Source organism: Parasteatoda tepidariorum, chromosome 3 (genome assembly GCF_982258835.1).
Source record: "Parasteatoda tepidariorum strain Cologne lab strain chromosome 3, Ptep-v5.0, whole genome shotgun sequence".
Lineage (NCBI taxonomy): Eukaryota > Metazoa > Arthropoda > Arachnida > Araneae > Theridiidae > Parasteatoda > Parasteatoda tepidariorum.
In genome coordinates, this window is record NC_141757.1 from 70,609,058 (window position 1) to 70,633,387 (window position 24,330).

The 24,330-nt window shown below is 25.9% G+C and overlaps 1 protein-coding gene across 4 annotated transcripts in view; it reads left to right on the forward strand.

The window, feature by feature from the left end:
• LOC107452650 (low-density lipoprotein receptor) overlaps positions 1–23,786 on the forward strand; it is a 38,325-nt gene extending 14,539 nt beyond the window's left edge. The window contains exons 3-21 of one of the 4 annotated variants that reach the window (XM_087159510.1): positions 4,236–4,361; positions 4,571–4,693; positions 4,819–4,935; positions 6,603–6,845; positions 7,067–7,186; positions 8,653–8,781; positions 8,889–9,008; positions 9,700–9,828; positions 10,334–10,505; positions 11,075–11,293; positions 12,193–12,311; positions 12,391–12,530; positions 14,914–15,055; positions 15,148–15,294; positions 17,317–17,490; positions 18,131–18,258; positions 18,473–18,613; positions 18,959–18,970; positions 21,284–21,472. In XM_087159510.1, coding sequence (XP_087015636.1) covers positions 4,236–4,361; positions 4,571–4,693; positions 4,819–4,935; positions 6,603–6,845; positions 7,067–7,186; positions 8,653–8,781; positions 8,889–9,008; positions 9,700–9,828; positions 10,334–10,505; positions 11,075–11,293; positions 12,193–12,311; positions 12,391–12,530; positions 14,914–15,055; positions 15,148–15,294; positions 17,317–17,490; positions 18,131–18,258; positions 18,473–18,613; positions 18,959–18,970; positions 21,284–21,328 — 2,546 coding nt within the window. In that variant the 3' untranslated portion in view covers positions 21,329–21,472. Of the gene's footprint in view, positions 1–4,235; positions 4,362–4,570; positions 4,694–4,818; positions 4,936–6,602; positions 6,846–7,066; positions 7,187–8,652; positions 8,782–8,888; positions 9,009–9,699; positions 9,829–10,333; positions 10,506–11,074; positions 11,294–12,192; positions 12,312–12,390; positions 12,531–14,913; positions 15,056–15,147; positions 15,295–17,316; positions 17,491–18,130; positions 18,259–18,472; positions 18,614–18,958; positions 18,971–21,283 lie in introns of all 4 variants that reach the window. The other 3 variants (XM_016069194.4, XM_087159511.1, XM_043039287.3) reach the window with 3 other exon arrangements.
• The last annotated feature ends 544 nt before the right edge of the window (positions 23,787–24,330 follow it).

The following is a 24,330-nucleotide window of genomic DNA, read 5'->3' on the forward strand; positions in this document are numbered from 1 at the left end:
TTTGACCCTGTCATTTCCTCATCTAAATTGAATTCATGAATCCTGCCATTGATTGATCTTACCTTGAAAGTCAGATACAAATTAGATCAGATCAGTAACACGTTCGATTTGGTATTACTGATAAATCATGATATTTAGGTTCGTACAGTTCTGAAAATTAATTATTGGTGTCAATTTGGTTATAAAAGTTGCACATTTTTTAGTCATACCTTTCACTTTAAAATATAAAAGAATTCGGAAAATTATTAAAGTATTCTGTTGGTTATGAATTTTATAAAATTCAATTTTTCATCTTTGCTTTATAACCACTTTTTAAAGATGGTATGAGATCCGTATTTGTTTATTCAGACCACTAGGCAACATTTGTTGGTAATATTATCGGCAATTAAGTAAACACGACAGATTAATTGTAGTGAAACAATTCGATTTGGTGGTGAAGCGAAAATTGCTTTGAATCGGTGGTAAAAATGATCATTATGTACATTTTTCAATTTATAAGGCATTAGGAAAATATTTATGTTGCTTAATCCCCCCCCCACACACGTATTAAAATGCAGTTTTGTGAAGTTTTTTAATTTCTTCAATTGCTTAAGTAGGAGATTTTTTTTTGCCACTGTACATTCGAGTAACTTTTATATTTATTTTTTTAAATTTATTATTTTCAAAGGCAATAAGAAAAATTCACGTTTATGATAAAAAACAATCTGATTTTCTTTTTTAAAAAAATGGCCTACATTTTCCTTTCGGTAATCGGAGATTCTTTTAAATTAATAAAGAAATAAGAGGCATTGACCTGCAATTTCGGCTTTATGTGGGAGCGGGCAAAAAATAATCTTACACAATAGTATTCGGTTTTAAAAACTACTTAGAAAAATTATTTTTTAATGCATACTTTTCGATAGGGAACCGATGGTTCTTTTATTTTCCATCGGTATATAGGTTTTATATATAGTTCAAGTTATTATATTTGATAGGTTTTATACTAATTAGCTTATGGAAATTATTTTGGTGTCGTACTCATAATAAAAGTTTAAGCTTCTTACTGTTAAATCAAAAAAGAAAACTATTGATGAAAGAAATAAGCTAATTGGTGCATGTGGCATCGGAAATGTAAAAGGCATTTAAAATATTGGATGAAAAGTATTTCATTTTGGGTTAGATGTATTTGTAAATTCTTCTTTATAAAACTTAATTTTCTTTCGTGTGGAAAACATAAGGAATGCCATGCGCTGCGTAAGGTGAAGGGGGGCAGAAGGTGAGAAACTTCTGTTTCTTCTGTTTAACCTAGAAATATCCTTGCTGACTTGTCCTGCGGAGATTCGAAACTAGAATATTCCGTGGTAGAAAATCCGAATTATTGAACTGCCGGCATCGCGTGTGTACACGGAAGCATGCCTTTAAGAGGGCGGGTCGTGAATTCAGCGATTTCATTGGCTGCTAAATCTGGCCTGATACGTCTGCTGATGACGAAATGAATCGCGCGCTGTGACGTGGTCGAACTTGATTTTGATGTTTCCCCTTCTGCTCTTCACTGCAGATGGTGTTTAGCGTAATTAGTAGTTTCTAAAAAGGTTAACAATAAAATAAAAAGTTTGTCCATCTGTAATATCTTCAAATCTTTATTACTCGCAAATGAAAAAAATTAGAACAAAGTTTTTATCCACTTTAGAAAACCTGTTACACACTTTAATTTGTTTCTTAAAACATGGCATATTTAAAATGAGAGTTAAATCTGAAACATTTTAATAGTTAAACATGCAGACATATTTCATGAGTGTGATATTCTAATTTACTAAACCAGGCAAATAAAATAATAAAAAAACTTTTTCTAGAAAAAAAGTAACCTCCATTTTAGCGAAATTTTGTCTTATTTTCTTTTTGTTTTCGTATTGCCCTTGTTTTATCTTGGAAAATATTTCCTAATAGTTAATTTTTCCTTTACGCATTTCACCACATAGTTGGAATTGTATAAGCGTATCAAAACATTTTCTACTCTATCAGAAAAATCATTCTTCCAAGGATAGTTCAACGCAAACATGTAAAAAAAATTGAATTAAAATAAAATAATTAACAATCAACATAATTATCATTGTTAATTTAATAATTTACTAATGCTTTTTGTTTTAACTAAATTTTTATTTATAGTGTGTTCTGTTTAATTATTTTGCTCTCTGTACAGTGAAGGAAAGAAATATTACTCTGTATAACTATTGTTTTATTGATTGTATTGTCATGTACTAAAAACCATTCTTAGTGGTTCAAAGGTTTGGCTAAAATATGCTTTCTAACAATGAATTAAGTCACAAAATTCAAACGCTTTTCTTTGAATAACTCTACTCAACTTTTTTTGACGGATTTCGATTTTTGGCCATTAAAGTATGAGGGATAGTTGTATCCTGGAAATTATAGTCCAAATTGAAGTGTCGAAAGTTAAAGCTTCTTAATTTTTATTTTTCAAGTATTTCCCTTTATCTTGGTAACTTTATTAGTGAGAAGAAAATTTTTTGCCCACATTTATAATAATTGTTTATCCTACAATAATTCCATGTAAAAATAATTTTTAATAATTTATTTTTATGCAATAATGGTAAAAGTAATTTGAATTAATATTTGCTACTTTTTATATGCATTATTATAAATGGCAAAAAATTTGAATGAAATATGTTGAATATGTCTTGAAAAATAAGAATTTAAAGGAACGATTTTTTGAAATTTTTTTAGCAGAGAAACTATTTTAAGATTTGTACTAATTTTGTATATTTTCATTTAAAATTTCTTATTTTAAAATGAAAAAAAATTTCCTTTACCATTCAGACTTTTTCCCCACCATTATTAAATTAAATAATAATTATTGAAGTTATTCATTGCATTAAATTATCTTCAGAGAAACAAATTTTATTATAAAATAAAAAGTTTGCAAAAAGTTTTCGATTCACTTCAAGCTCCGGAGATATAGCAAAAAGTGAGAGTAACAAGGGTCCCAACTTTTTCCCCTTAGAGACCATAGTTATGAAATAGCAGCTATCCTTAATATTTTGATGGTCAAAAATATAAATCCATAAAAAGAATTATATTTATTCTAAGGATGAAAGAAAGTTTTTGTTTCTGATTTTGTAATGTAATTAATAGTTAACACAAATTAATTAGCATATTTGAAGTTTACCTTTTAAGCCATTGAAATTGGTACTTAATAGATGAAAATTCACTTATTAGACCAAAAATTATATGGTAAATTTTTTTTCCATTGAACAATATTATTTTTAATTATCTGTTTAAAAATTTCATTTGCTTTTTTTTGAAATTAAAACCAAGAAAATCTTTTCAAATATTCAGTATAAATTAGGAGATAAAATAATTAATAAATAGATTTTGATAATTTAATGTGTGTAGCCGAACTTTAAAATGCCAATTAACTAGCACAAACTGTTTTTTTTTTCATTTAATTTATTTAACATTAAAATTTGTGCTAAATTACAGTTTAGTTAGTTAACATATTTTTTTAGACTTGATATTTGACTGCACAGGAAAATATAAAAATGATAGTAGTTTTTGTAAAATAAATAATTTTTTATTATTGTTATTCTTATACAAAAAGAGGATATGGGATCTCTTTAGAATCAATTCGGGGTAAGTGTCATTTGCATAGCTTACTTGTTTAACTGTCTTCTTTTTTAATTGTATATTACTTCATTTGAACTTTCGTAAAAAGCTTAAATTTACTTAATTGAGCATTTTTTTAACGACTTGTTAATAATATTAGTATTTTTCTTGTTAGGAATATTAGTAGTTTTGATCAGTGGTCTATTCTCAAAACAATTTCTTGAAACCTTAACTTATACTAAGCTCTGGACTAAGCCCATAAAATGGGCTGTAGATGTTCCTTTTAAGTGTTTTGAAAGAAATTGTATATTATCGTGAATTTAGATTTGTGTAGGTATAAAACTGTTTAAAGAAAGTTGGATTATGTTATTTGATGTAAAATCTAGAAAAACATATATTTCATAAAATCAGCAAAATAGGATAAACAGCTGCAGTAAATGTAAACAAGTACCAGCATGAATTGTGACATTTTCTGACATTCAGTCTTTCGAATTTGCTTAAAGTATCTTGAGTGTGTTAAATCACAGAAGTCAGCTCTAGTGTATTCTCTCCACAAATTGTGGCTTTATTTTGTGGCTTAAGCTAGACTTATCTTTAAGTTGCTTTTGGTTTTAAAGTTTGCCTTTTAATTTCAGAGGCTAGAACATGCTCAGATACCGAATTCCGATGTAAAACTAATGGCAGATGCATTCCAAATCGGTGGCAATGTGACAATGAAGATGATTGCCTTGATAATTCTGATGAAGACCCTGAAATTTGCAGTGAGTTTCTGTGCTTTCATTCCTAGTAAAATGTGTACTTTTAATTGATGTAAAAATTTGTCTTATAGTATTTGGAAATTTCATTTTAATTTTCTTTGAAAAAATTCCCTCTAGTCTGTGTTTAAAATTCTTATTTCTGTTGCTAATAATATTAACCTTTTGGTTATTACTATAATTAAAACCTAGTTATAAACTGCTTTATTTTTCAGGTAACCGAACTTGCTTAGCCAATCAATTTACATGCCTGTCTCCTGCCATGTGTATACCAATATCTTGGCATTGTGATGGACAAGAAGATTGTAAAGATGGATCTGATGAAAAGAGCGATTGTCGTAAGTGACATAACAAACTTTCATTTTGTTATTGTGTTTAATATCTATTTTTTATGAATATGTTTCATTCATATTTAATATATCCTTCTAAAAACAGCTCTTGAATTTTATTTTTATTTCTTTAGAACAAATTACATGCTCTGAAGATGAATTTACCTGTAGTAATAATAAATGTATTACTAAGCGATGGGTATGTGACCAAGACAATGATTGTGGAGATAATAGTGATGAAAAAAATTGTGGTAAGGGAATTAATATCTTTTATAAATTTGATTGAATTATTTATTTATTCAATGTTGAATTGCTGGTAATCTTGCCGGTGAAAAAAAAGAAAGAAAAAAAAACACATAGTATAATGTCTGAACAGTTCTTGTTTTACTTAATTTGTGTTAGGAGTAAATTATAAAAAACAGTTTTTTATTTATTTATTTTTAATATGTAACTTATAATTAAAGTTCACGCCATTAGGCGACACGACGACAATTGTCAGCAAATGTTCTACAAATGTCGCTAAAATTATATGCAAGGGCGATAAATTTGTCTTCTTGAAGTATGTTTGGAATTTACAAAATACTAGCAAAAAATAGCTTTTTTCTTTAAATTTCATGCATTAAAAAAAATTTTGCGCTAATTTTATTGTTCTATGCGTGGAATGGAATTCAAATGAATGATATTCAAATGGAATGTCTAAATTCGTCTGGTGCAAAGATTTTTATATTTATGTTTAAATTTCAAAGTTATATGTTGTGCTGTTTTTTGCATTTATGTACTGGCATTATGTAGTTTTATTGTTCATCAATAAAATATTTTTTGCTCTTTTAGAATGGACTTTATTTGAAATCTTATAACTTTTAGATAATTAATTTTTCGTATATTTTGTTAGTTCTTACTTTCTGTATTCTTCATTTATTTGGTCTCAGCATTTGAGTTTTTATGTTGAAGCTATTTATTAATATTATTTTAGCTTTTTTACACTTGATTTTAAAAATTACTAATTTTCAATCATTATGGGCTAATGAAACTATGGATGGCAATTAATAATTTTTGATGAGTATAAATTATGTTATTGTAAAGTTAGATTTCTAGGTTTGTCAACCGTATTAATTTTTTTGGCCTTCTAAATAAATACCTAGGTGGTCCTATTAGACCACTAAATTTTCATCACTGGTGTGAATTCTACTTATATGTATCTTGCAATATTGTTTGGTATTAAAAGTTTTTGCATTTTATTTACTTTGTAATACTAGTAATGTTTTAACATTTTAATTGTTTTTACTTCAGTTGTACTTTCTTTTAAAGCTCTTTAAATTCCAGTTTTTTATTCTTGAGATACCTTAGTGGTTTTTCTTCCTTTTCTCTTTACCTTTTTTTTTCTGCGGTATTATCAGATTTTCGCTGCTTTACATTCAATTAATCATCTTCTAAGTTTAATGCATTAATTTCCAAAAGGTGTTTTTTTCTTCAAAAAAATAATAGATTAAATTAATACATTTTTAAACCAATATTGCTAATTTTAATTGATTATGCATATTTGTTATTGCAATCTTGATTTTATTACTAACTCATGCTGCATGGGAAATATAAACCCAACAAAATGAAGTAACAGATATACTTCAGAAAGGTAACATGTTTTGAGCTGTCCAATCAAGGCATCCATTATCATGACAAATTAGTATGTAATCTTTGAAAATTTTATCTGACATATGTTATTGGGTCTTGATCATGGGGGTCTTCTTTTGAGTGCTCAAAACTTCTTTTTTTCAATCTTTCTTTTCCAGTTAATGACGTTTTTCCATTGAGAAATAGTGTGCGTTGCTAAATAAATATTTAAGGACTTGTTGAAACACTTCTTTGTGATTTTCTAATGCATAAAAATGTTTTAATTAAAATGTATTATCTTATTTTTCAGCTAATGTTACTTGCAAATCATCAGAATTTGTCTGCGCAAATGGGAAGTGCATTCCTGAGAAATGGAAATGCGACGGATCATTTGACTGCTCCGATGAATCAGATGAAAAAGATTGCCCGACTGCTGAACCTACTTTGTGCAAGTCTGGAGAGTTTATGTGTTCGAATAAAAAAGATTGTATCCATAACTCCTGGACTTGTGATGGAGATTCTGATTGTCCAGATGGTTCTGATGAATTAAATTGTATGTGCTTTTCTGAAATTTTTTTTATCTTTTCATTGTTAGGTTTAACTAGTTTTTAGTTGTTGCAATTTAAAAAAAAAAAATTTTTTTTTTTTTTGGCTTATTGTTTTTTTTAAAATTTTAATACAATTAAATTTAAGTTAGTTGAAATATTTTTTATGTGTAGATATTAGTATGATTAATACTAGAGATTCATTTTTAAAATGATATCCTTATTCTAGGCACTAAGACTTGCAGACCTGATCAGTTTCAGTGCAAGAATCTTCATTGCATTCCTGGCCTGTTGCAATGTAATGGAGATGAAGAATGTGTTGATGGTTCTGATGAAATAGACTGTGAAGGTATATCATTTTGAAAATTTTAGATTAGCATTTGAATGGATTGGTTATTATTATAATATATGAATGATTTATTTTTGTAGAGAAGTTTTTCTTTCAAAATATACATTTTAATAGTAGCTATAGGATATAGTAATTGTTAGCTTAATTTTTTCCATCTTTCGTATTAACAAATTGATGCTAATGAATTAAAAAAAATTTTAGTTTAAATTTTTTAAAATCTAAATTAAATACTGTAATTAAAGTTTTATCCTTTTGGAGGTTTAACATTTTTGTTAGCAACAAAATGAATACTTTACAAACTACCAAGCTGCTTTCGTGGAGCAGACAGGTTTTCCTGGGGTTTTTAGATAGGAATTTTTTAAGGACATTTTCTTTCAAACTTGCCTAAGGATATAATGATGGGATGGTCTAGTTCCCAAATGTTGTTCTGCCAAACCTTAGGACTCTGTGAAAGAGTTAAAGGGGTTCCACGAGTAAAAACTTTTTATAACCTGTGATAAGTTTTGAAACCAGATTACATTTAGACCTCACCTATAATCCATAATTTATTTAATCTTACGTTTGCCTATATGAAATTATTTCAAGTAAAATGCCAATGAAATAGAAATGGCATTTTTTAAAGGAACATATAAAATTTCTAGTAACAATATATCAAACAAATTATGAAAAAGAGACAAGCATTTCTAAAGTATTTCATTAGTAATTCCTACTATGCTTTTCAAATCAAAATAATTAAATTCTTTAATAAAGAAATATGTTTCCGTAAATAATAATTTTCAAAGTTTATAGTAGTTCTCATGAGTTTTCATTTAGAAGTAAACAATAATTCGGCTTACTTAATCATTTTCAGCTTGTGTATGTACACCAGAAACAACTTCATAACTAGACTAGATGTAGCACAAGAACTGTAAATTTAATTGGTCGAAATAAAACCTAACTTAAGATTATTAATGACAAAACTTATCTTCATTCTTCTAATTAAATATTTTAAATATATTCTTTTGTTATAACGTTCACAATTACCTTAAACTTTATTCATAATGTTGGTGTTCCGTCGAAAGAAGTTTTATTATTTTGGGTTCAATAACTGAAAAAAATAAAGAAACGCTGGTTTAAAAAATCTCATTTTAGCTTCGTATGTGTTTCTTCATATTGGTGTACATAAGACCTATTTTGTTTTAAAAAGTTTAAAAATATATCTTAATTGGTAACTAGAAAGGGTTAGTTATGTATCATAATTGGTAAATGAAAATGTTTATATAACTGTATTCATCAAAAGTTCTGTACTTTAGGATAGTAAAAATAATGAAAATTCAAGTTCAGAGTAAAAGTTTCCATTTTCTAATTTTCAATGTGTTAGATTTAAAATAAATAAGTTTTGTGTTTTAAAGTTTTTTTTTATTTTTAAAAAAACTTATTTCTTTTACTTTTTCTCAATATTATGTTTACATTTCTTTTCAATACAGCATTACAACCCAGCAAATGTAATCCTAAAACTCAGTTTAATTGTGGAGACCATTGCATACCTTTAAAATTGGTTTGTGATACTAAGAATGATTGTGGTCAGTTTGAAGATGAACCAAAAGATATGTGCTGTGAGTATAAAGCTTTCTTTACCTCTGTTGTTTATTCTAATATGATTAGGTTTACATTTATATTTCTGTATATATATTTAATGTATAAACATTTTATATTTTTGCAGATAAGAATGAATGCAAAGAAAATAATGGAGGTTGCTCTCAGATATGTCATGATCTGCCTATTGGATTTGAGTGTCTGTGCCGGGAAGGATATTACTTAATGGATAACCGCACATGTGAAGGTAATCAGTTAATTTTTTTAAAAAAATATTTCATCATTATGTTTCAAAACTATTACGCTATATTATATCCAAAGTAATTTGATCATATAAAGAACAATATTGCTTTTGATTTTATCTTTTAACCTGTAGTTGAGAGCAAATTGATATGATCCAATAACAGTACGAGTTCGAAAACTAAAAAGGGTTATATTTTAATTTGTGTGAAAATAAAGGCCTTGTTAACTTATTAATGGTTAATGAGAAGTGAAATTCTGTTAAAATTTGGCAGTTGACTGCCAGGTATATTTTTGGGACTTGTGCAATTTTATTAGTACTTATTATTCACTGAAAATATCAAAATGCAATTTCTTAGAGCACATATTGGAAGCACCAATTCTACAACACTAGGTACAGTGAGTTTTCCAGTATTTTGCTTTTTATCTATATTGTTGGCACACATGTTGGTTATGTCATAAATAAATCTGAGTCTCTTGAATTCAGTAAGTTAAGTATGTCTTATTTTTCATTTCATGCAGTTCTTTTAATTCTTCTGTAACTGTGTTTATTTACTTTAATTCATCTGCTTTTAAATTTTTTATCTCTGTAAAGGAATTTTGATTCATGGCAGTGATGTGTCTGTTGTTTCTGCCAACAAAACAATTTGAGCTGCCAGGCTATATTTATCTTAATTCAAAAACCTTTTTATCTCCAGATATTAATGAATGTGAAATACCCGGAACTTGTTCTCAAATATGCCATAACACCAAAGGAGGTCACAAGTGTGAATGCATTTCTGGTTATAGTCTTGAACCAAACAACAATAAAAGATGTCGAGCAGAAGGTACGTATTTTTCAGTTAATCATTCATTTTCCATTCCATTTTCTTTGCAATAAAAATTGCTCTAATCATTAACAGCTATTATATTTTTGTTTTTGTCTACAAAATAAACTCTGAGTAACAGATTTTTCTTTTCTTACTTTTTTAATAAATTTTTTTAAAAGAATTAAAACTTGCTTTTATCACATTAGATTCTTACCTGTATATTTATTTCAGTAGATCTATATCTTAATTTAATGTTTTATAAATAAATTGCAATTTCATAGTAGCTTTGTTTTTAATTTTTATCTATTACTAGAACTGTAAATTTGAAGATAATTTTAGTTGCTCATTTTGCATTTTACTACATGATTTCAGAATAAGAATTATTAAACTCAGCCTTTTTTAAACTGTTAACAGGTAATTAATAAAAGTAACAACAGCCAAGTTAGTTCAAAATTTGATAAAAAAAAATTATTAATATATTGTTCTATTTAGAAACTAAACAAAATACTTTTTTCTCTTTTAGAAGGCCACATTGTAATTCTATTTACAAATCGTCAAGAAATACGCAAAATTGATACAGAAACGAAGGAATATTTGGCAGTTGTTAGTAATCTGAGAAATGGGGTTGCACTTAACTATGATTATGGTACTGGTACTATATATTGGTGTGATAATATTGAAGAAGCAATTAAAAGGTATGATACAGTTACTATTAATAATCAATAAAATTTATTTGTATGCTCAGATTTAAGTAACAATTTTACAATTATAAGTCAATTGTTTCAGAAGGAGAAAACTTCATAATATAGGTTCTGTTATTGTAATTTTTTAAAAACTAACTTATTGGCATTAACAATATACTTCAAGTAATTTGATTTATGATGTACACTTAATGCAATACATTTTTTGAAATCCACTACATTGTATGAAGACGAAATTCATTTTGTATATTTTGATTAATTGTTGCAGAATAAAAACTTTAGGTGAATAATATAAAACTTTTTCTACCAACACAAGTTATGTGTTATCTTTTTCTGCTAAAAAGTAAAGCAAATTTTTCAGAAAGACACTAACAAAAATCAATGAAGTTAATTAAAAATTAAGCTTTTAAAAAGTTATAGCGAAAAAGTAAACCATTGTTATACATAAAAAAATTTTTTGGTGTCTCGAAATACAGTTTTATTAAATTTCTAATTTTATTCTAAAATGTTATTATTTTTGTGATCTTAACTGTTGTCAAACTTGCTTTTTATTTGTCCCTTAGTGTTCCAGTTAACAGTGGTAGTCCAGTAAATACTATTGTCTCTCAGGACTTGGGTACTATTGATGGTATAGCAGTAGACTGGATTTATGGACATATCTATTGGTCGGATACTGTCGGAAATGTCATCGAAGTTGCTGATAAAAATGGAAAAATGAGGAAAACTATAATTAATGATAATTTAGATGAACCAAGAGCTATTGTTGTAGATCCTCTTGAAGGGTATGTGTTTCTCATGATATTTAACTTATTTCAAAATTGATCTAAAAAGGTCTATTTTGAGATAATTTTTAAATATGAGAAATTATTATAAAAATAATTATTTTTATAAAAATTATTATAAAAATAATTATGAGAAATTATTATAAAAATAATTATGAGAAATTATTATAAAAATAATTTCTCATGTCTTAACATTTGCATATCAGCTTGCTTTAAATTATCACACAATTTTAATTTTACAGTAAATCTCATTTTTTTTCCCCTCGCTATTTTTTATTTTTGTTACTTTCTCCACTTCACACTTTGCATACAAGAAGCTCAATTTTTTCTTTGAGATTATTGATTTAGAAAATTAGGAATCAGCATCAACATGATTAGATTTCAATCACTTGATTAGCTGGTATTGCCATTAGTAAATAAATATTTCTGTTATACTCATTTTGTTTTATTATTGTAAATGTAAATGCTTTAAAATTAAACATTTAATTTGTGTTTACAAATAATGAAGAAAAACTTATTTTGCCTAAAATAATTAAACTAAGTTTTTAAATGTTTTCTAATCTAAGTTAATTTACTCTTCATTTGGTTCCCTGACTTTATAATTAATGATTGTGTTATTTGAATTAAAATAACTGCGATTTTACTTATTCAGTGATTTTGTAATAATTAATATTTTTGTATATTTGTTAAATAATTAATAATACATTTAACCAAAGCTTTGACTGATTTAAGAAGATTAAATAAAGAAATTAAATAAAGAAAAGGAATTAATTAAAGAAAAGGATTTTTTTTAAAAGGAAAAGTGTTAAGGAGAAAAAGCCTAATGTTTTTTTTTGTGCCTAATTTTTCTATTTGTACCAATTCTGTCTAATGCTGATATAATTTTTTTACAATTTTAGCTGGATGTATTGGACTGATTGGGGTGAACCTGCAAAAATTGAAAGAGCTGGTATGGATGGTAGTCATCGAGCAACAATCGTATCTTCTGACATTAAGTGGCCTAATGGTCTTGCTATTGGTGAGTTTCATCATCCTTGTGAACTTATTCATTTTCCCTGCTGCAGTTCCATTTCCTTCAATTTTATGCTTATTTTCAGATTTTGTTTCCAAAAAAATATTTTGGGCTGATGCTAAATTGCATCTTTTAAGTTCCTGTGATTATAATGGAGACAATAGAAGAGTGATTCAATCCTCACCCGTGGTTTTGAAGCATCCATTTTCCATTGATGTTTTTGAAGTAAGTTTAGAAAAGAAACACATTGTATTTTAATTCGGTTGATTTTAACTTGGGGGATAAATTATTTTACCATGATTTCAATTATGTTTTGATATAAGCCTTTATGACTATTAGTTGTGACATGTTGGTTGTGAAATATGACTAGTTTCTATGATGTTAATGAACTAAATAATTACATTAGAATTTACAACTTATAATGCATGTTATGTTGAGACATTAAAAAAAATATTTTAACACTAACTATATTGATTGCTCCATGCATTTACCAGTTTATTGAATTTTTTATTGTACAATTTGAGATGTAAGGATCTTTATTGCTTTACCCCTTTGTTACATATTGCCGCAAAAAATTTAATTTCAAATGATATAAACTTATAATAGGGCTTAGTTTTAAAAGTAATTAATAATTAAAATAGAATTTTGAAAATTGAAAATTTATTCTATTAATAACCTGTTTATATTTATGTCATGCTATTCATAAATGAAGTTTTAGAAGTTCTTATAAATGTTTTTAAATCAGGTTAAAAGAAATTTCTGCAATAAAAAAAAAAAATTGAAATTTCCCATTGCTATAAACTTCACAAAATAAAGCTTTTAGCTAAGGGAAATTAGTATGCTAAACCATCAAAATTTCCCCTCCAAAAAAAAAAACCTGAGTTGTTTGTTTTTGGATAAAATTTTTATATTCTTTTTAATACAGACTTAAATTTTGACGCCCTATTTAAAATATAGCTTATATTTTAACTGCCATAACTATACTTAAAAATATGCAATCATGATGAAGGATAATTTATTTGGTCAAAATTTATTCTCTATAATGGAATAAACTTTAAAAAAATTTTTTTTTTGTTTTTCATGTATTGAACAAAAACTATAAAACTACTCATTTTTGGATATTCTTTCATTTTTTAATATACTTGACTCTTGTTTTATGAATTCCTTTCTTAACGTAAATAGTTCTTTTTTGAGTCTGACAAATTATGACCTTTTTGAAGGCAAAAATTAATGATAAAAAATAGTTAAAGAAGTGGAATTATATTTGATCAATTAATAAATCTCTTCAGATCCATTCTTACGGAAAAGATAGCTCTTTAAAATTAGGAGTGTGTAAAGGCTTTCTTTGTGCTGCAGGACATAGAGAACGAAAATGTTTAAATAATAAATAATACAAGAGACAAGAAAATTAAATCATTGCTATGTCTAATACCATCATCAATGCCTAGACATAATTTAAGAAAAGGATTTAAGAAATACAATGGGAACAAATTACAATAGGAAGTTAGCGTAGGAAAAATTCAACCAATGAGAAAACTTGGAGAAGACCAAACAATTCAAGTCATTGCTGAGTGGAATAAAAGATAAGAGAAAAAAATGAATGTGGAAAATGCAACAGATTAAAAGTAAAAAAAAAGTATTTTGAAAAACCATTAATTTATTACTAGTTAAGTGACTGCAGGTTCAATTTAATTATTTTTTATTTTTAGCTTGTTATATCTGAGATTCATTCTCGTTTCATCTATCTTGTGCTCAGTAGTGAATAAACTTATTTAGTCTTGCTCACTTCTTTTAAGTGGTCAATTTTTTTTAGCATTAACTTATGTAACTAGCTTGATTGTATTGTATTTTTCATTTTGTGTCTTGTAACCTGATGATTCTTTCCATACCACAAAATTGATGATCTTTGCGTTATAATTTTATTAAAATTGCTAATGTATAAAAGTTAAATTTTTTTTTTATATTCCCAGTGTAATTTTAAGTTTTTCAATGTAAGGAACTAACTAAAATATATCAATTGATAAACAAATTTTCCCTTTTAATTTTTGCATTCATTAAAAAAGTATTAACTATAAAAATTGTTTATGTGAAACTTGTCTTCATGAACTTATAATTAATATTTTGTTAGAGCATAATATTATTAAAATTTATGCTTGGATTTGTAATTTTTTTAAAATAAATTATTTGTAACTTCTTAACATTGGTTGAAAAATAGCTTTTACAAATATTCTAAAGCTGAATACATGTTTTGATTATTAAATTTTAAAAATATTGTTCAAAAAAATTTTTATGTTCTGAGTCTTTCAGTAATATTGCCTAATTTAGTACACCAAATAGATTTTTTAGGGAGTGAGATAACAAAAACATTTTGAATATGAGTGTTTGTGTAACTTATTTTAGGTGGTGACAATATATTTAAGTTTATGTTACCTTTAAAAGAATATGTATGCTTTTCACTAATAAATTGTTAAGTATTCAATTAAAATTAAAAGCTATTAATTAAAATATTTAATCATATTTTTAAAATAATTGTACCAAGCACTTGATTCTTCAATATGTTGTTAAAATTCTGGCAATTAAAATTAAATTAATTATGATCTCGTTGTAGGATTGGATTTATTGGACTGACTGGGAAACAGAAGCAATTCACAAGATGAATAAGTTTACTGGAGAGGAAGTTACTGAAGTTACTAATGGAATAAACTCTCCTATGGATATTCATATATATCATTCTTATAAACAACCAAAAGGTAAATAGAAGCTACAGTATAGATAATTCCAATTTTATGTGTAGATAAGGTTTCAAAATTTTAGAAATGTCTTTTTTTTATTTTTTTTATAGGTGTAAATCACTGTAGTAATATGAATGGACATTGTTCACACTTATGTTTACCGACACCGAATATAAATGCTCAGTCGCCGAGATATACATGTGCTTGTCCTAATGGCATGGTTCTGGCTGCTGATCATGCAACCTGTATGCAAAGGGGTGAGGATTGATTGAATTTTTTACTTCTAACTAAATAATATTTGTAAAGTACTTTTTTTATATTAGATTGTACTCAATGTGTTTTCTTCACCATTTTTCAATCCTTTAAAGCTGAAAGAAGTTTTTTTCTGACTATTAAAATTTTTTCTTCTCCAACTTACATGCATCCTAATTGTTAAGGTTATATTTTATTTTTTGGTTTGGCTTGGGAATCAAAATATTGAGAATAAAAAAAAAAATTAAGTTAAGATCAAACAAATATTGGCGACCACTTTTTATTTAATCTAATCTAAACATTTGAATAGTTAAATCAATATTTAGATTGATAATAATTAACAACTCATAATAGTTATTATCAGTAACATAAACTGAGTAGTTATAATTTAGCAAATAATTTTGGTCTTAAAGTAGTAAGAATATCTTGTTTTCTAAAAAACCCAATTAAAAGTTTCAATAATTGTGGCTATATTTTTTATTTATGATATATAATGCAAATCATAATTATAGTAGTATATAATACAAGTATTGTGCATGATTTTATGTCCAATTAAATGTCCCCAATGACAGAAAAGAAACTTGCACCTCGTTTTTGACAGTTTGGTCAGATTTCGACAGAGTATGACAGTTTTCAATACTTACGTGTAATGTCAAAAATCAGTTTTTGATGTCAAAAGCACCACCTTGATAAAGCTACACATCATTAGTCAAGAATACTTTTAGACTTAATCCTTTTGACAAATTGATAAACTTGTGCGATTTGTTTTAACTCCTCTAGTTAAAATAATTGCTTCCAAGATGCATAGTCCATGAGAATCCAAATTTTACTAAACAGGATAATGGCTTGTTCATTTAAAGATTATGCTCTATTTAATTATTAATACATATTTCTAAAGAAAACAACAGAAAAGTGCCTAGACTGCTAAATTCAAATAATATCCCTACTAACATGAGATGTCAGGCCTTGCCCCTAATCGATAAACGCAAGCTGTTGATTCAATGGCTCATGACTATTCATGAGTAAAATTAACTATAGTTTTTAAAATTTTGCGTTATACCTAAAAATGGTTTAAAATTAAAAATACTTTTTCTCACAGTCATGTTTTGTACATTGTTAATGTAGTTTTGAGAGTGTTTTAAATGAGAGTAAAGCCTCTCTGAACCTGATCTTAAAATTTTTCCATCAATTCTGAAATTGATCAGAAAGCATATATTTAAAAAAATTTTTTTTTTTTTTTATAAATTTACCTGGAAAAAGTTTCAGTACTCATTCTATTGATTTGTAGTTTTCAAATTTTTTTTTCAACTTTACAACTTCAGTTTTTAAATTTTTTTTTTCTTCTTTATATAGCCTGTATGTCAGTTTTTTTTAATCAGAAACATTTCTAGAATTTTTCATCAAGTTTCTAGAATTTTTTGGTAAATTACACAAAAATGTTTTTTAAACATCTCAATCATGTTTTTTCCCTGCATAAAAGGCTTTTAAAATAACTCTACTGAACAATTTGAAAATATGGCTTTTATTCAATGCTAATGTAACTAGCCCTTTATTTCAAATATCTGAAATTTATGTTATGCTCATTATCAATTAAGTATTTATTTATTTTGTTAAATTTCTTGGAAATCTTTTGTATTTGATTAAATTTAAATTTGGTTATAATTCATGAACTTTGGTTCTAATTTATGATACTTCAATCAATACTAGTTTTACTTAATTAAAAAAATTTTCTTATTGTATTATGTGTAAATGTTAATATTTAAAAAAAAATATGTAGGAGCTATTTTAAATTAGATTTAGTCAAAACATTGTTAAATTATGAACAGATAATGTTAATTAGTGACTTATAATTTAAATGTATTTTATAGTAAATCCATTTATCATTTAATTAGACAATTCGAATATTCTATGCATAAATTATCCTCCCCTTTCTTTATTTTGTATTTCAGAATCTGTGAAGTTTAATATTTTAAACTACTCTTATTAAACTTTGCATCTCTTTCAACTAAAATAATTTCTTTTAACAGTTTTCAATTCTACATCTGCCCCTGTGAGTAACACTAAGACTACCACCGTTTCTTCAGTCACCAGTGATATTATCATCTCAACTTCAACAGCTATTTCAAATCTTAATTTAAATGATTCAAACTCATCAAAGTTTGATTCGGGCAGTTTTCAGCCCACAGATGCTTATAATATAGGTAGATGTTTTTCCTGGATTATTACATTTTTATTTCCTTTGCAATTGGCTGCATGCTTGCCTTTAAAAACTACAAGTGTGTTATGCGTAAAAACTAGTATTTTGTTTGAATGACATCTCTTTTTAAAGTTTGTTGCTCCTTAGTTGGTTTTTATTTATAATCAATCTCTTTTGTGTTGGTTTTCTTATTTAAAAATTGGAGATTTCATAGCTTAAAACTTAATGTTTTCTTCTCAGATATTTCTGTTTTTTTTATTATTAATTAAATGTCAAAAAATATATTTTAATTAGTTTTATAATTGCCACTAAAAGTAGAATAATTTTTTTTTTTAAAAATAATTTTGTGACATTTATGTAGATTTAAATTCTAATACTAATCCTTTTTTATTTAGCTACATAAACACATGCCAATTATTACATTTTTATGCTGTTCTTAGTCCTTCTTCTTAGCCAATATACTCACACTGAAAACACTTATTATGTTCTAAAATAAGTTTGACTAGTTGTGTTCTGAATAAATTTCTCAAATTTATTTTTTAAAATTTATTGATGTTGACTTTAGGTTTTTGAATGTTAAACAAAGCTGTTGAAATAATTGAGTGAATTATATATTAATGAATAAATGTCAAATCTAATTTCAGATAACTCTACATTATACATTGGCAATGTATCGGAACATCCATTTGGTCAGAGTATGTTCCCTGACACAGGAAAACTGGCTGGAATGATTATTGGTGTTTTAAGTGGCATTATTCTTTTATTAGCTTTGGTGAGTTATTATAATTTTTTTTTTTGGAGTTTTAATTTTATTAAATTAGTATCTTAATATTTTCTGTAAATATAAACATTTTTATCTGTAAAACTATTCTGTATTTCATAGTTATGAAATTTCTTAAGTATAAATACTTCGTTTTAATTATCTTTTCCTTTTTTAATTTCTTAACTGTCCTTTTTCTTATAAACATTATTTCTCTTTGCTTTAGGTGGCATTCCTAATATATAAACATTACTTGCGGAAAAATGTTACGAGCATGAATTTCGATAACCCTGTATACAGGAAAACTACTGAAGATCAATTTAGTTTAGAGAAAAATCAGTACCAACCTGCAAGGTCATATCCGCCGGTAAGCTATGTCACCATTAAGACAATATAATGAAATTTTACATTATTGTAATGTATTATAAATATCATTATGCAATACTAATTTTAAATTTTGCTTTTAAAAAAAAAAGCAATTTTTTTAAAAATTTCTTATTTATGCAAGTTTTTTTTACTTGGTCAAACAAACTATTTGTTGTTCCGTGTATTTGATTATTTAATACAATATTTACTAAGAGTTTTTAATAATAGCTTAACTGCTTTATTGCCTTCTCTGCGTTTTAATGAATCACTTTTTAAAAAATTCTGAATTTTGATTGTTATCATATTAATTTAACTTTCGCTTGTTTTATGCTTGCAATGCTTTTAGGCATCAAGTCAAGTAAGTAATTTTAATTGTGCATTTATGTTCAACATTGCTTACATATTTTTTTTGATATGTTATCTGTGTGAAACTTTTATAAGATGGTTGTATTCCAGTATTTTAATGAGGCTGATACTTTGAAAAATTGAATTGAACCCAAAATTATGCCGCAAAGGGAATTTTCAGAGTTAAATTTAAGAGATTAAATTGGTAATTCTACTCAACCAAAGAATGCTTAACATTATCGAGAGATTGTCCCTTTGTTTTTATGTTGAACTGTGACTCATTTTTATAAAACTATATTTTCAATATTTAGTTGATAAAAAAACAAAATGAGATGATATGATTAAAATGTATGGCTTGAAAATATTTTCAAACCTGATTTTTCCCCCTAAAAGCTTTGTGTTCAAAACATATGAGTATGAATTGGCTATTTCTTTTTAGTGAAAGTTTAGGTTTACAATAAATGAGTTTCTATGTCCAAGTGTTGTTTATTTTAATTAAACCATATTGTATTTTCAATATTTATTTTGTTGATAATAAAATATACGAAACAAAATATAAATATAAAAAAATTAAATTTATTAAATATTTAACTGTTAAATTTTTTTGTAGCTTGTTTTGTTTATGTTCAAAGTTCAATATATGAATTGATTACTTATTTTTTTAAGTACCTGCCTACTTTTTTAAATGATACAGGAAAAAAAAACTGTTTATTCTTTCAAACCTAGGTATTGTTCAAAATATAATAAATGAACTATGCTTTACTTTGTTCATAAATTAAAAAAAACTAATTAACATAATTACATGAAATTGTAAATTCATATTTGTGACAAATAACTTGAAGGGCTGTACTATATTTTTTATTAAAAAAAAATCCTATAACTTTTTATGACTTTGCTGTTAAGACTAGAGATCATGATCTAAATTTTAGAAAATTTTTATTGACAGTAATTTCATCTTATTGTTATATACTACAAAGTATTACAGCTATGCATATTAACAATTTGACCATTTTCTTTTTGAATAGGTTAAGTTTATTTAAAAGATGAGTTATAAAATATGAATGAAACATAAAGTTATTTCTAAAGGATTGGTCAGGAATCTATCACAGTGCTGTAATAATTTAATATTTTAAGATATGGAAAGCTATATTGGCTGATCTCTTAGGAAGAAACTTAATTTCTACATTTTGTTCCAATGTAGTTAATTTTTAAAACATATTCAATTTAGTCTCATAAAAAATATTCATTTTATTTTAGCATGCTAATATTAAAATTTATTAATACTTGAGTAATTTAGATTCAAAATTTGCTAGCTGCTCTGCACTGCTTTTGATGAAATAAGAAAATGTGATAGCAAACCATATTATTAAGTATTAAGTTGAATTTTTTATAAATGAATTATTCAGTTAATAAAGATTTAGATAAGAGAATGTGACCACCTTAAAGCGAAGAAGAAACATGTTACAGTAATATAGATAGTTAATTTTTTACCTTAAAAAAAAGGTAGACATTTGGATGACTCAATTTATAATGTGTCAAAATTCTATTATGAAATAGTATTTCACCTGTATTTTTTTGAATGACAAAATACTTCTTTATTGTTCTAACTAATTGAATAAAATTTTATCTGACTGTAAGGACATTTAATGAAAATATTTTGATTGCTAACTAGGGTTAAGTCAAGTTGATTTTCAACGATTCAATTTTTCTAGTAGCACTTTATTTATAGTAACATTTTTGTAGTGACATTTATATAGTAACATTTTAAAATTTTTTGTGTTGAAGTATTCTCATTTGTTAAATTTAAAATTTTTTTAAAAATATTTTTATATTTATATTTAAAACAATGTGTCTTTATCAGTTAAAGAATGTTTTATTATGATACAAGGTCATCAAAAATGAATGTGGGTATTATATAATCTGATAAAAAATTAATTTTCAAAAGTATAGATGTAATTTTTGAATTATAATGCTGTGAAAAAATTCATCTTTCATTGACTAGATGGTATTGCTAGTTCTCTAGTATAGCAGTAGGGTTTTTATTTCTTTCAGTGGGAAAGGGTGTTCCAAGATATGTAAACTGCATAATAAAAAATGCAAATTGAGTTTAAATCAATTGTTGCAATGTAATGTAAATGGGAGTACATTATATGCTGTAGAAAATGCAATAGATTGATTGTGTCATATTTTCTAATTTCTACTTTCTTTTTTGGTGACCTTGTGTTCAACAAAAAATCTATCCACTGCTATGTATTCTGTAACATTATCAAAACATGTAAGCATATCTGTGTTTTGCCTAAATCTTTTTTTCTCTTTTTCTTTGCAGAGTTTAGAGCCTTTAACATCTCCTGGAACAAATGAATTTGTGTAGTTGTCTAATTAACTTTGTCTGAAAGGCAAGGCTGTGTTCAAAATGAAGACTTTTTAACTTGTTCCTTGCTCATTCAGCTCAAAACAAGTTAGTGCTCTTTGGCAGCTGATTAAATTTCTTTCCCCTTTGCTTCCAAGACACTAGCCTAGTGCGTGATATTTTTTTTGCCGGTGAATTCAGTTTAACTGAATAAATAAGCTGTCTTTTGGAAGTAAACTGATTCTTTGCACTAAGTTGATGCTGGTTGTTCCTATAAATCTCAGTTTTAAATAATGAAGCTCGCATGACAAGCAAGTTTTCAGTTCATGTTTATTTATCTCAGCCAACAATTTCATTTTCGTGTGGTTACTTAGAATGAATGGATGGTGTCTAATTACTTAAATTATTGATGTTTAATTGCAGTATTAAAAACAGTTGAATAATATCTATTTTTGCCTTTTATATCTTGCAAAAAAGAATAGAACTTGGCGATAAGAATTTTTGCCAGTGTTTTATACATTCCAGAAATACACTACTTGAAAGGAATGTGTGTGAAATAATTGTACTTACTATATTACATTATGTGTTTCAGTTATGAAAAAAACTAACACCTTTTTGTAACGCTAATATAATTAGTTTAAATTTTGCTCATTAGATTAAATTTATTAGATTTTACTTTCTGCAATGTTAAACTATTTTGTGAATAGTAATGTATTTTGTGGTGTGAAAAGTATTATATTTTTGACAAAAGGTTTTCTTTATTTAAATTTGTTACCTATTTTATTCATTTTTTTTTTTTGAAAAAAAAATGTTCATATATTTCACACTTTATTTTCCTAACATGAAATTATGCTTGAGTACTTACTCAAATGTTTGGTATTCCTTGTACAATGTGATCAAAGGTACTTTAATGGCTAAAGTACTTTGTCTAAAATTTTTTGAAAAGAAAATGAACTTTTGTTGGTTTGTTTAGCATTTGGCCGACTTCTCATTTTCATATGTCTTTATGTAAATATTTTCATCTCTTTTTATCATAATTACAAATTTTAAATTGATTATTTGAAAAAAAAATTGTATGCACAATTCATTATGTAAAAAAATGTAAACTGGTTATGTGTATAAAATTTTAAAAATATTTCTTTTTAAAAGCAAAGATTACCAATGTGAGTCATTATATTAACCCTCTGAGCATTATTCGTGGCTTTTTTCTGAAATTTAAACATGATGGTTTTGCTCCATCCAGAAAAAAAAAAGAAAAACTTTTATCCACACTGCAATTTTAATCTAATGATATTGATGACATTAAATTTGTAGCTATTTTACAATGTGACATGAATTCTTTCTTTTGCAAGTTTTGCTTGTGTATGTAAGATTTGAAAATATATAAAACAGTTAATTTAAGAGAGATTTTGCCTACTAGAATCATCAGTAAATATAAATACCATTTAAAAATATTCTTCTTTAAATTTCAATAATTATAAACAAACCATAATTTACTGAGTTTTTTCACCTATTTTAATGTAATTTTTCTTTTTTAAATTTAAAATATTATTTTAAAATCTAAAGATATTACTAAAATTAAACTTTAAATGTGTAAAATCAATTTTACAAAAGTAAAAAACGACACAGTGTAGTAAATATTGAAAACTAATACATTAAAATGAACAATATACAATTAAGTTTGGATAAACTGAGCAGTTGCATAATGTAGCTTCTTAAGGTTGATGTTGTTAATTAGTATCATACAAAATTTTATACCTTTATATTGCTAATAACATTATAAATTTTTAGCTATTGTAAATACATGTGATGTTCATCTTGAGCATTATTCATATCAAATATTCTGCGAAGAAATATTTGTTTAAAATTCCTTTGTTAATGAATTAATGGTTGTATATATATATTTTACAAAATTATTTATAAATATTGTCATTTTTAATCATGACACGTTGGAATGAATGGATGAGTTACCTGAGTTGAGCAACTTTTGTGTATTTGTGACTATATTTGTTACGTCCATTTTGAAAAAAAAAAATATATTGTTTACAATGTGTTGTGTTTATGATGCATTATTTGCATTGCATTTGGTTTTACTTAAAGGATATTAATTATATTTTTAACATTTAAATATATTTTTAACATGTACCTCTTTCAAAATTTGGTAACAGTTTCATTTTTTAATAATTATGATATTTAAAATCAATTAACTTTCCTCAATATTTTTAAATATTTTCAAGCAAGGTAAGAAAATAAAAATAAATTAATATCAAATGTAAATTATATTGCACTGGTGTCTGTGGGAAACTAGAAAAGTAATACTTTCACTTCTAAACTAGTCATGCCATTTTTTTTTAAAAATTTTATTTTGATGATCATTTAGTGTACTATTTGAATGTAGCCTAATTATCTGTGATGGTTTATTCTTAAAATCATTTTGTGTGAAACAATGTATAGAAAATAAATTTTGTTTTTAAAATAATACAGTGTCATTATTTTTGCTCTATTTATTAGTCATAAAAGTGGTTTTTTTATGTCAACTTTATCTATTATATAGTAATGGCATCAAATTGTATGTCTCTAATTTTTTTGAGCTTATTTTGAAATAAAACAAATACTAGTCATAAGAAATGTATATTAAACATTTTTTTTTTAAAAAAAAAGAAGATATCCCTCGGAATAATTTTCTTTTAATTAAAAACTAAAATCATCTTTATATCGATTAATTTTAACTTGTGCCTTACTAAAGAATTACTGTCACCAGTTGTCTAGAGCTGTGCCTGTGACTACAGTTCCTAGATTAAGATAAAACTATTTTAAGCAGGGCTGTGGAGTAAACATTTAGGAAATATTTTGACATGTGTCTGCAAGCAAAATATTGCAAGTTCTGTTCTTTTTTTCCCGTTAAACAGGCAATATGAGTCTGTAATTAAACTATTAAAATTAATAATTATTAAAAGGTCTTATAAAGAGAGATCATTGTTTTTAACTTTAAATCTATTGAATAAAGGTGAATTTATTGTTAA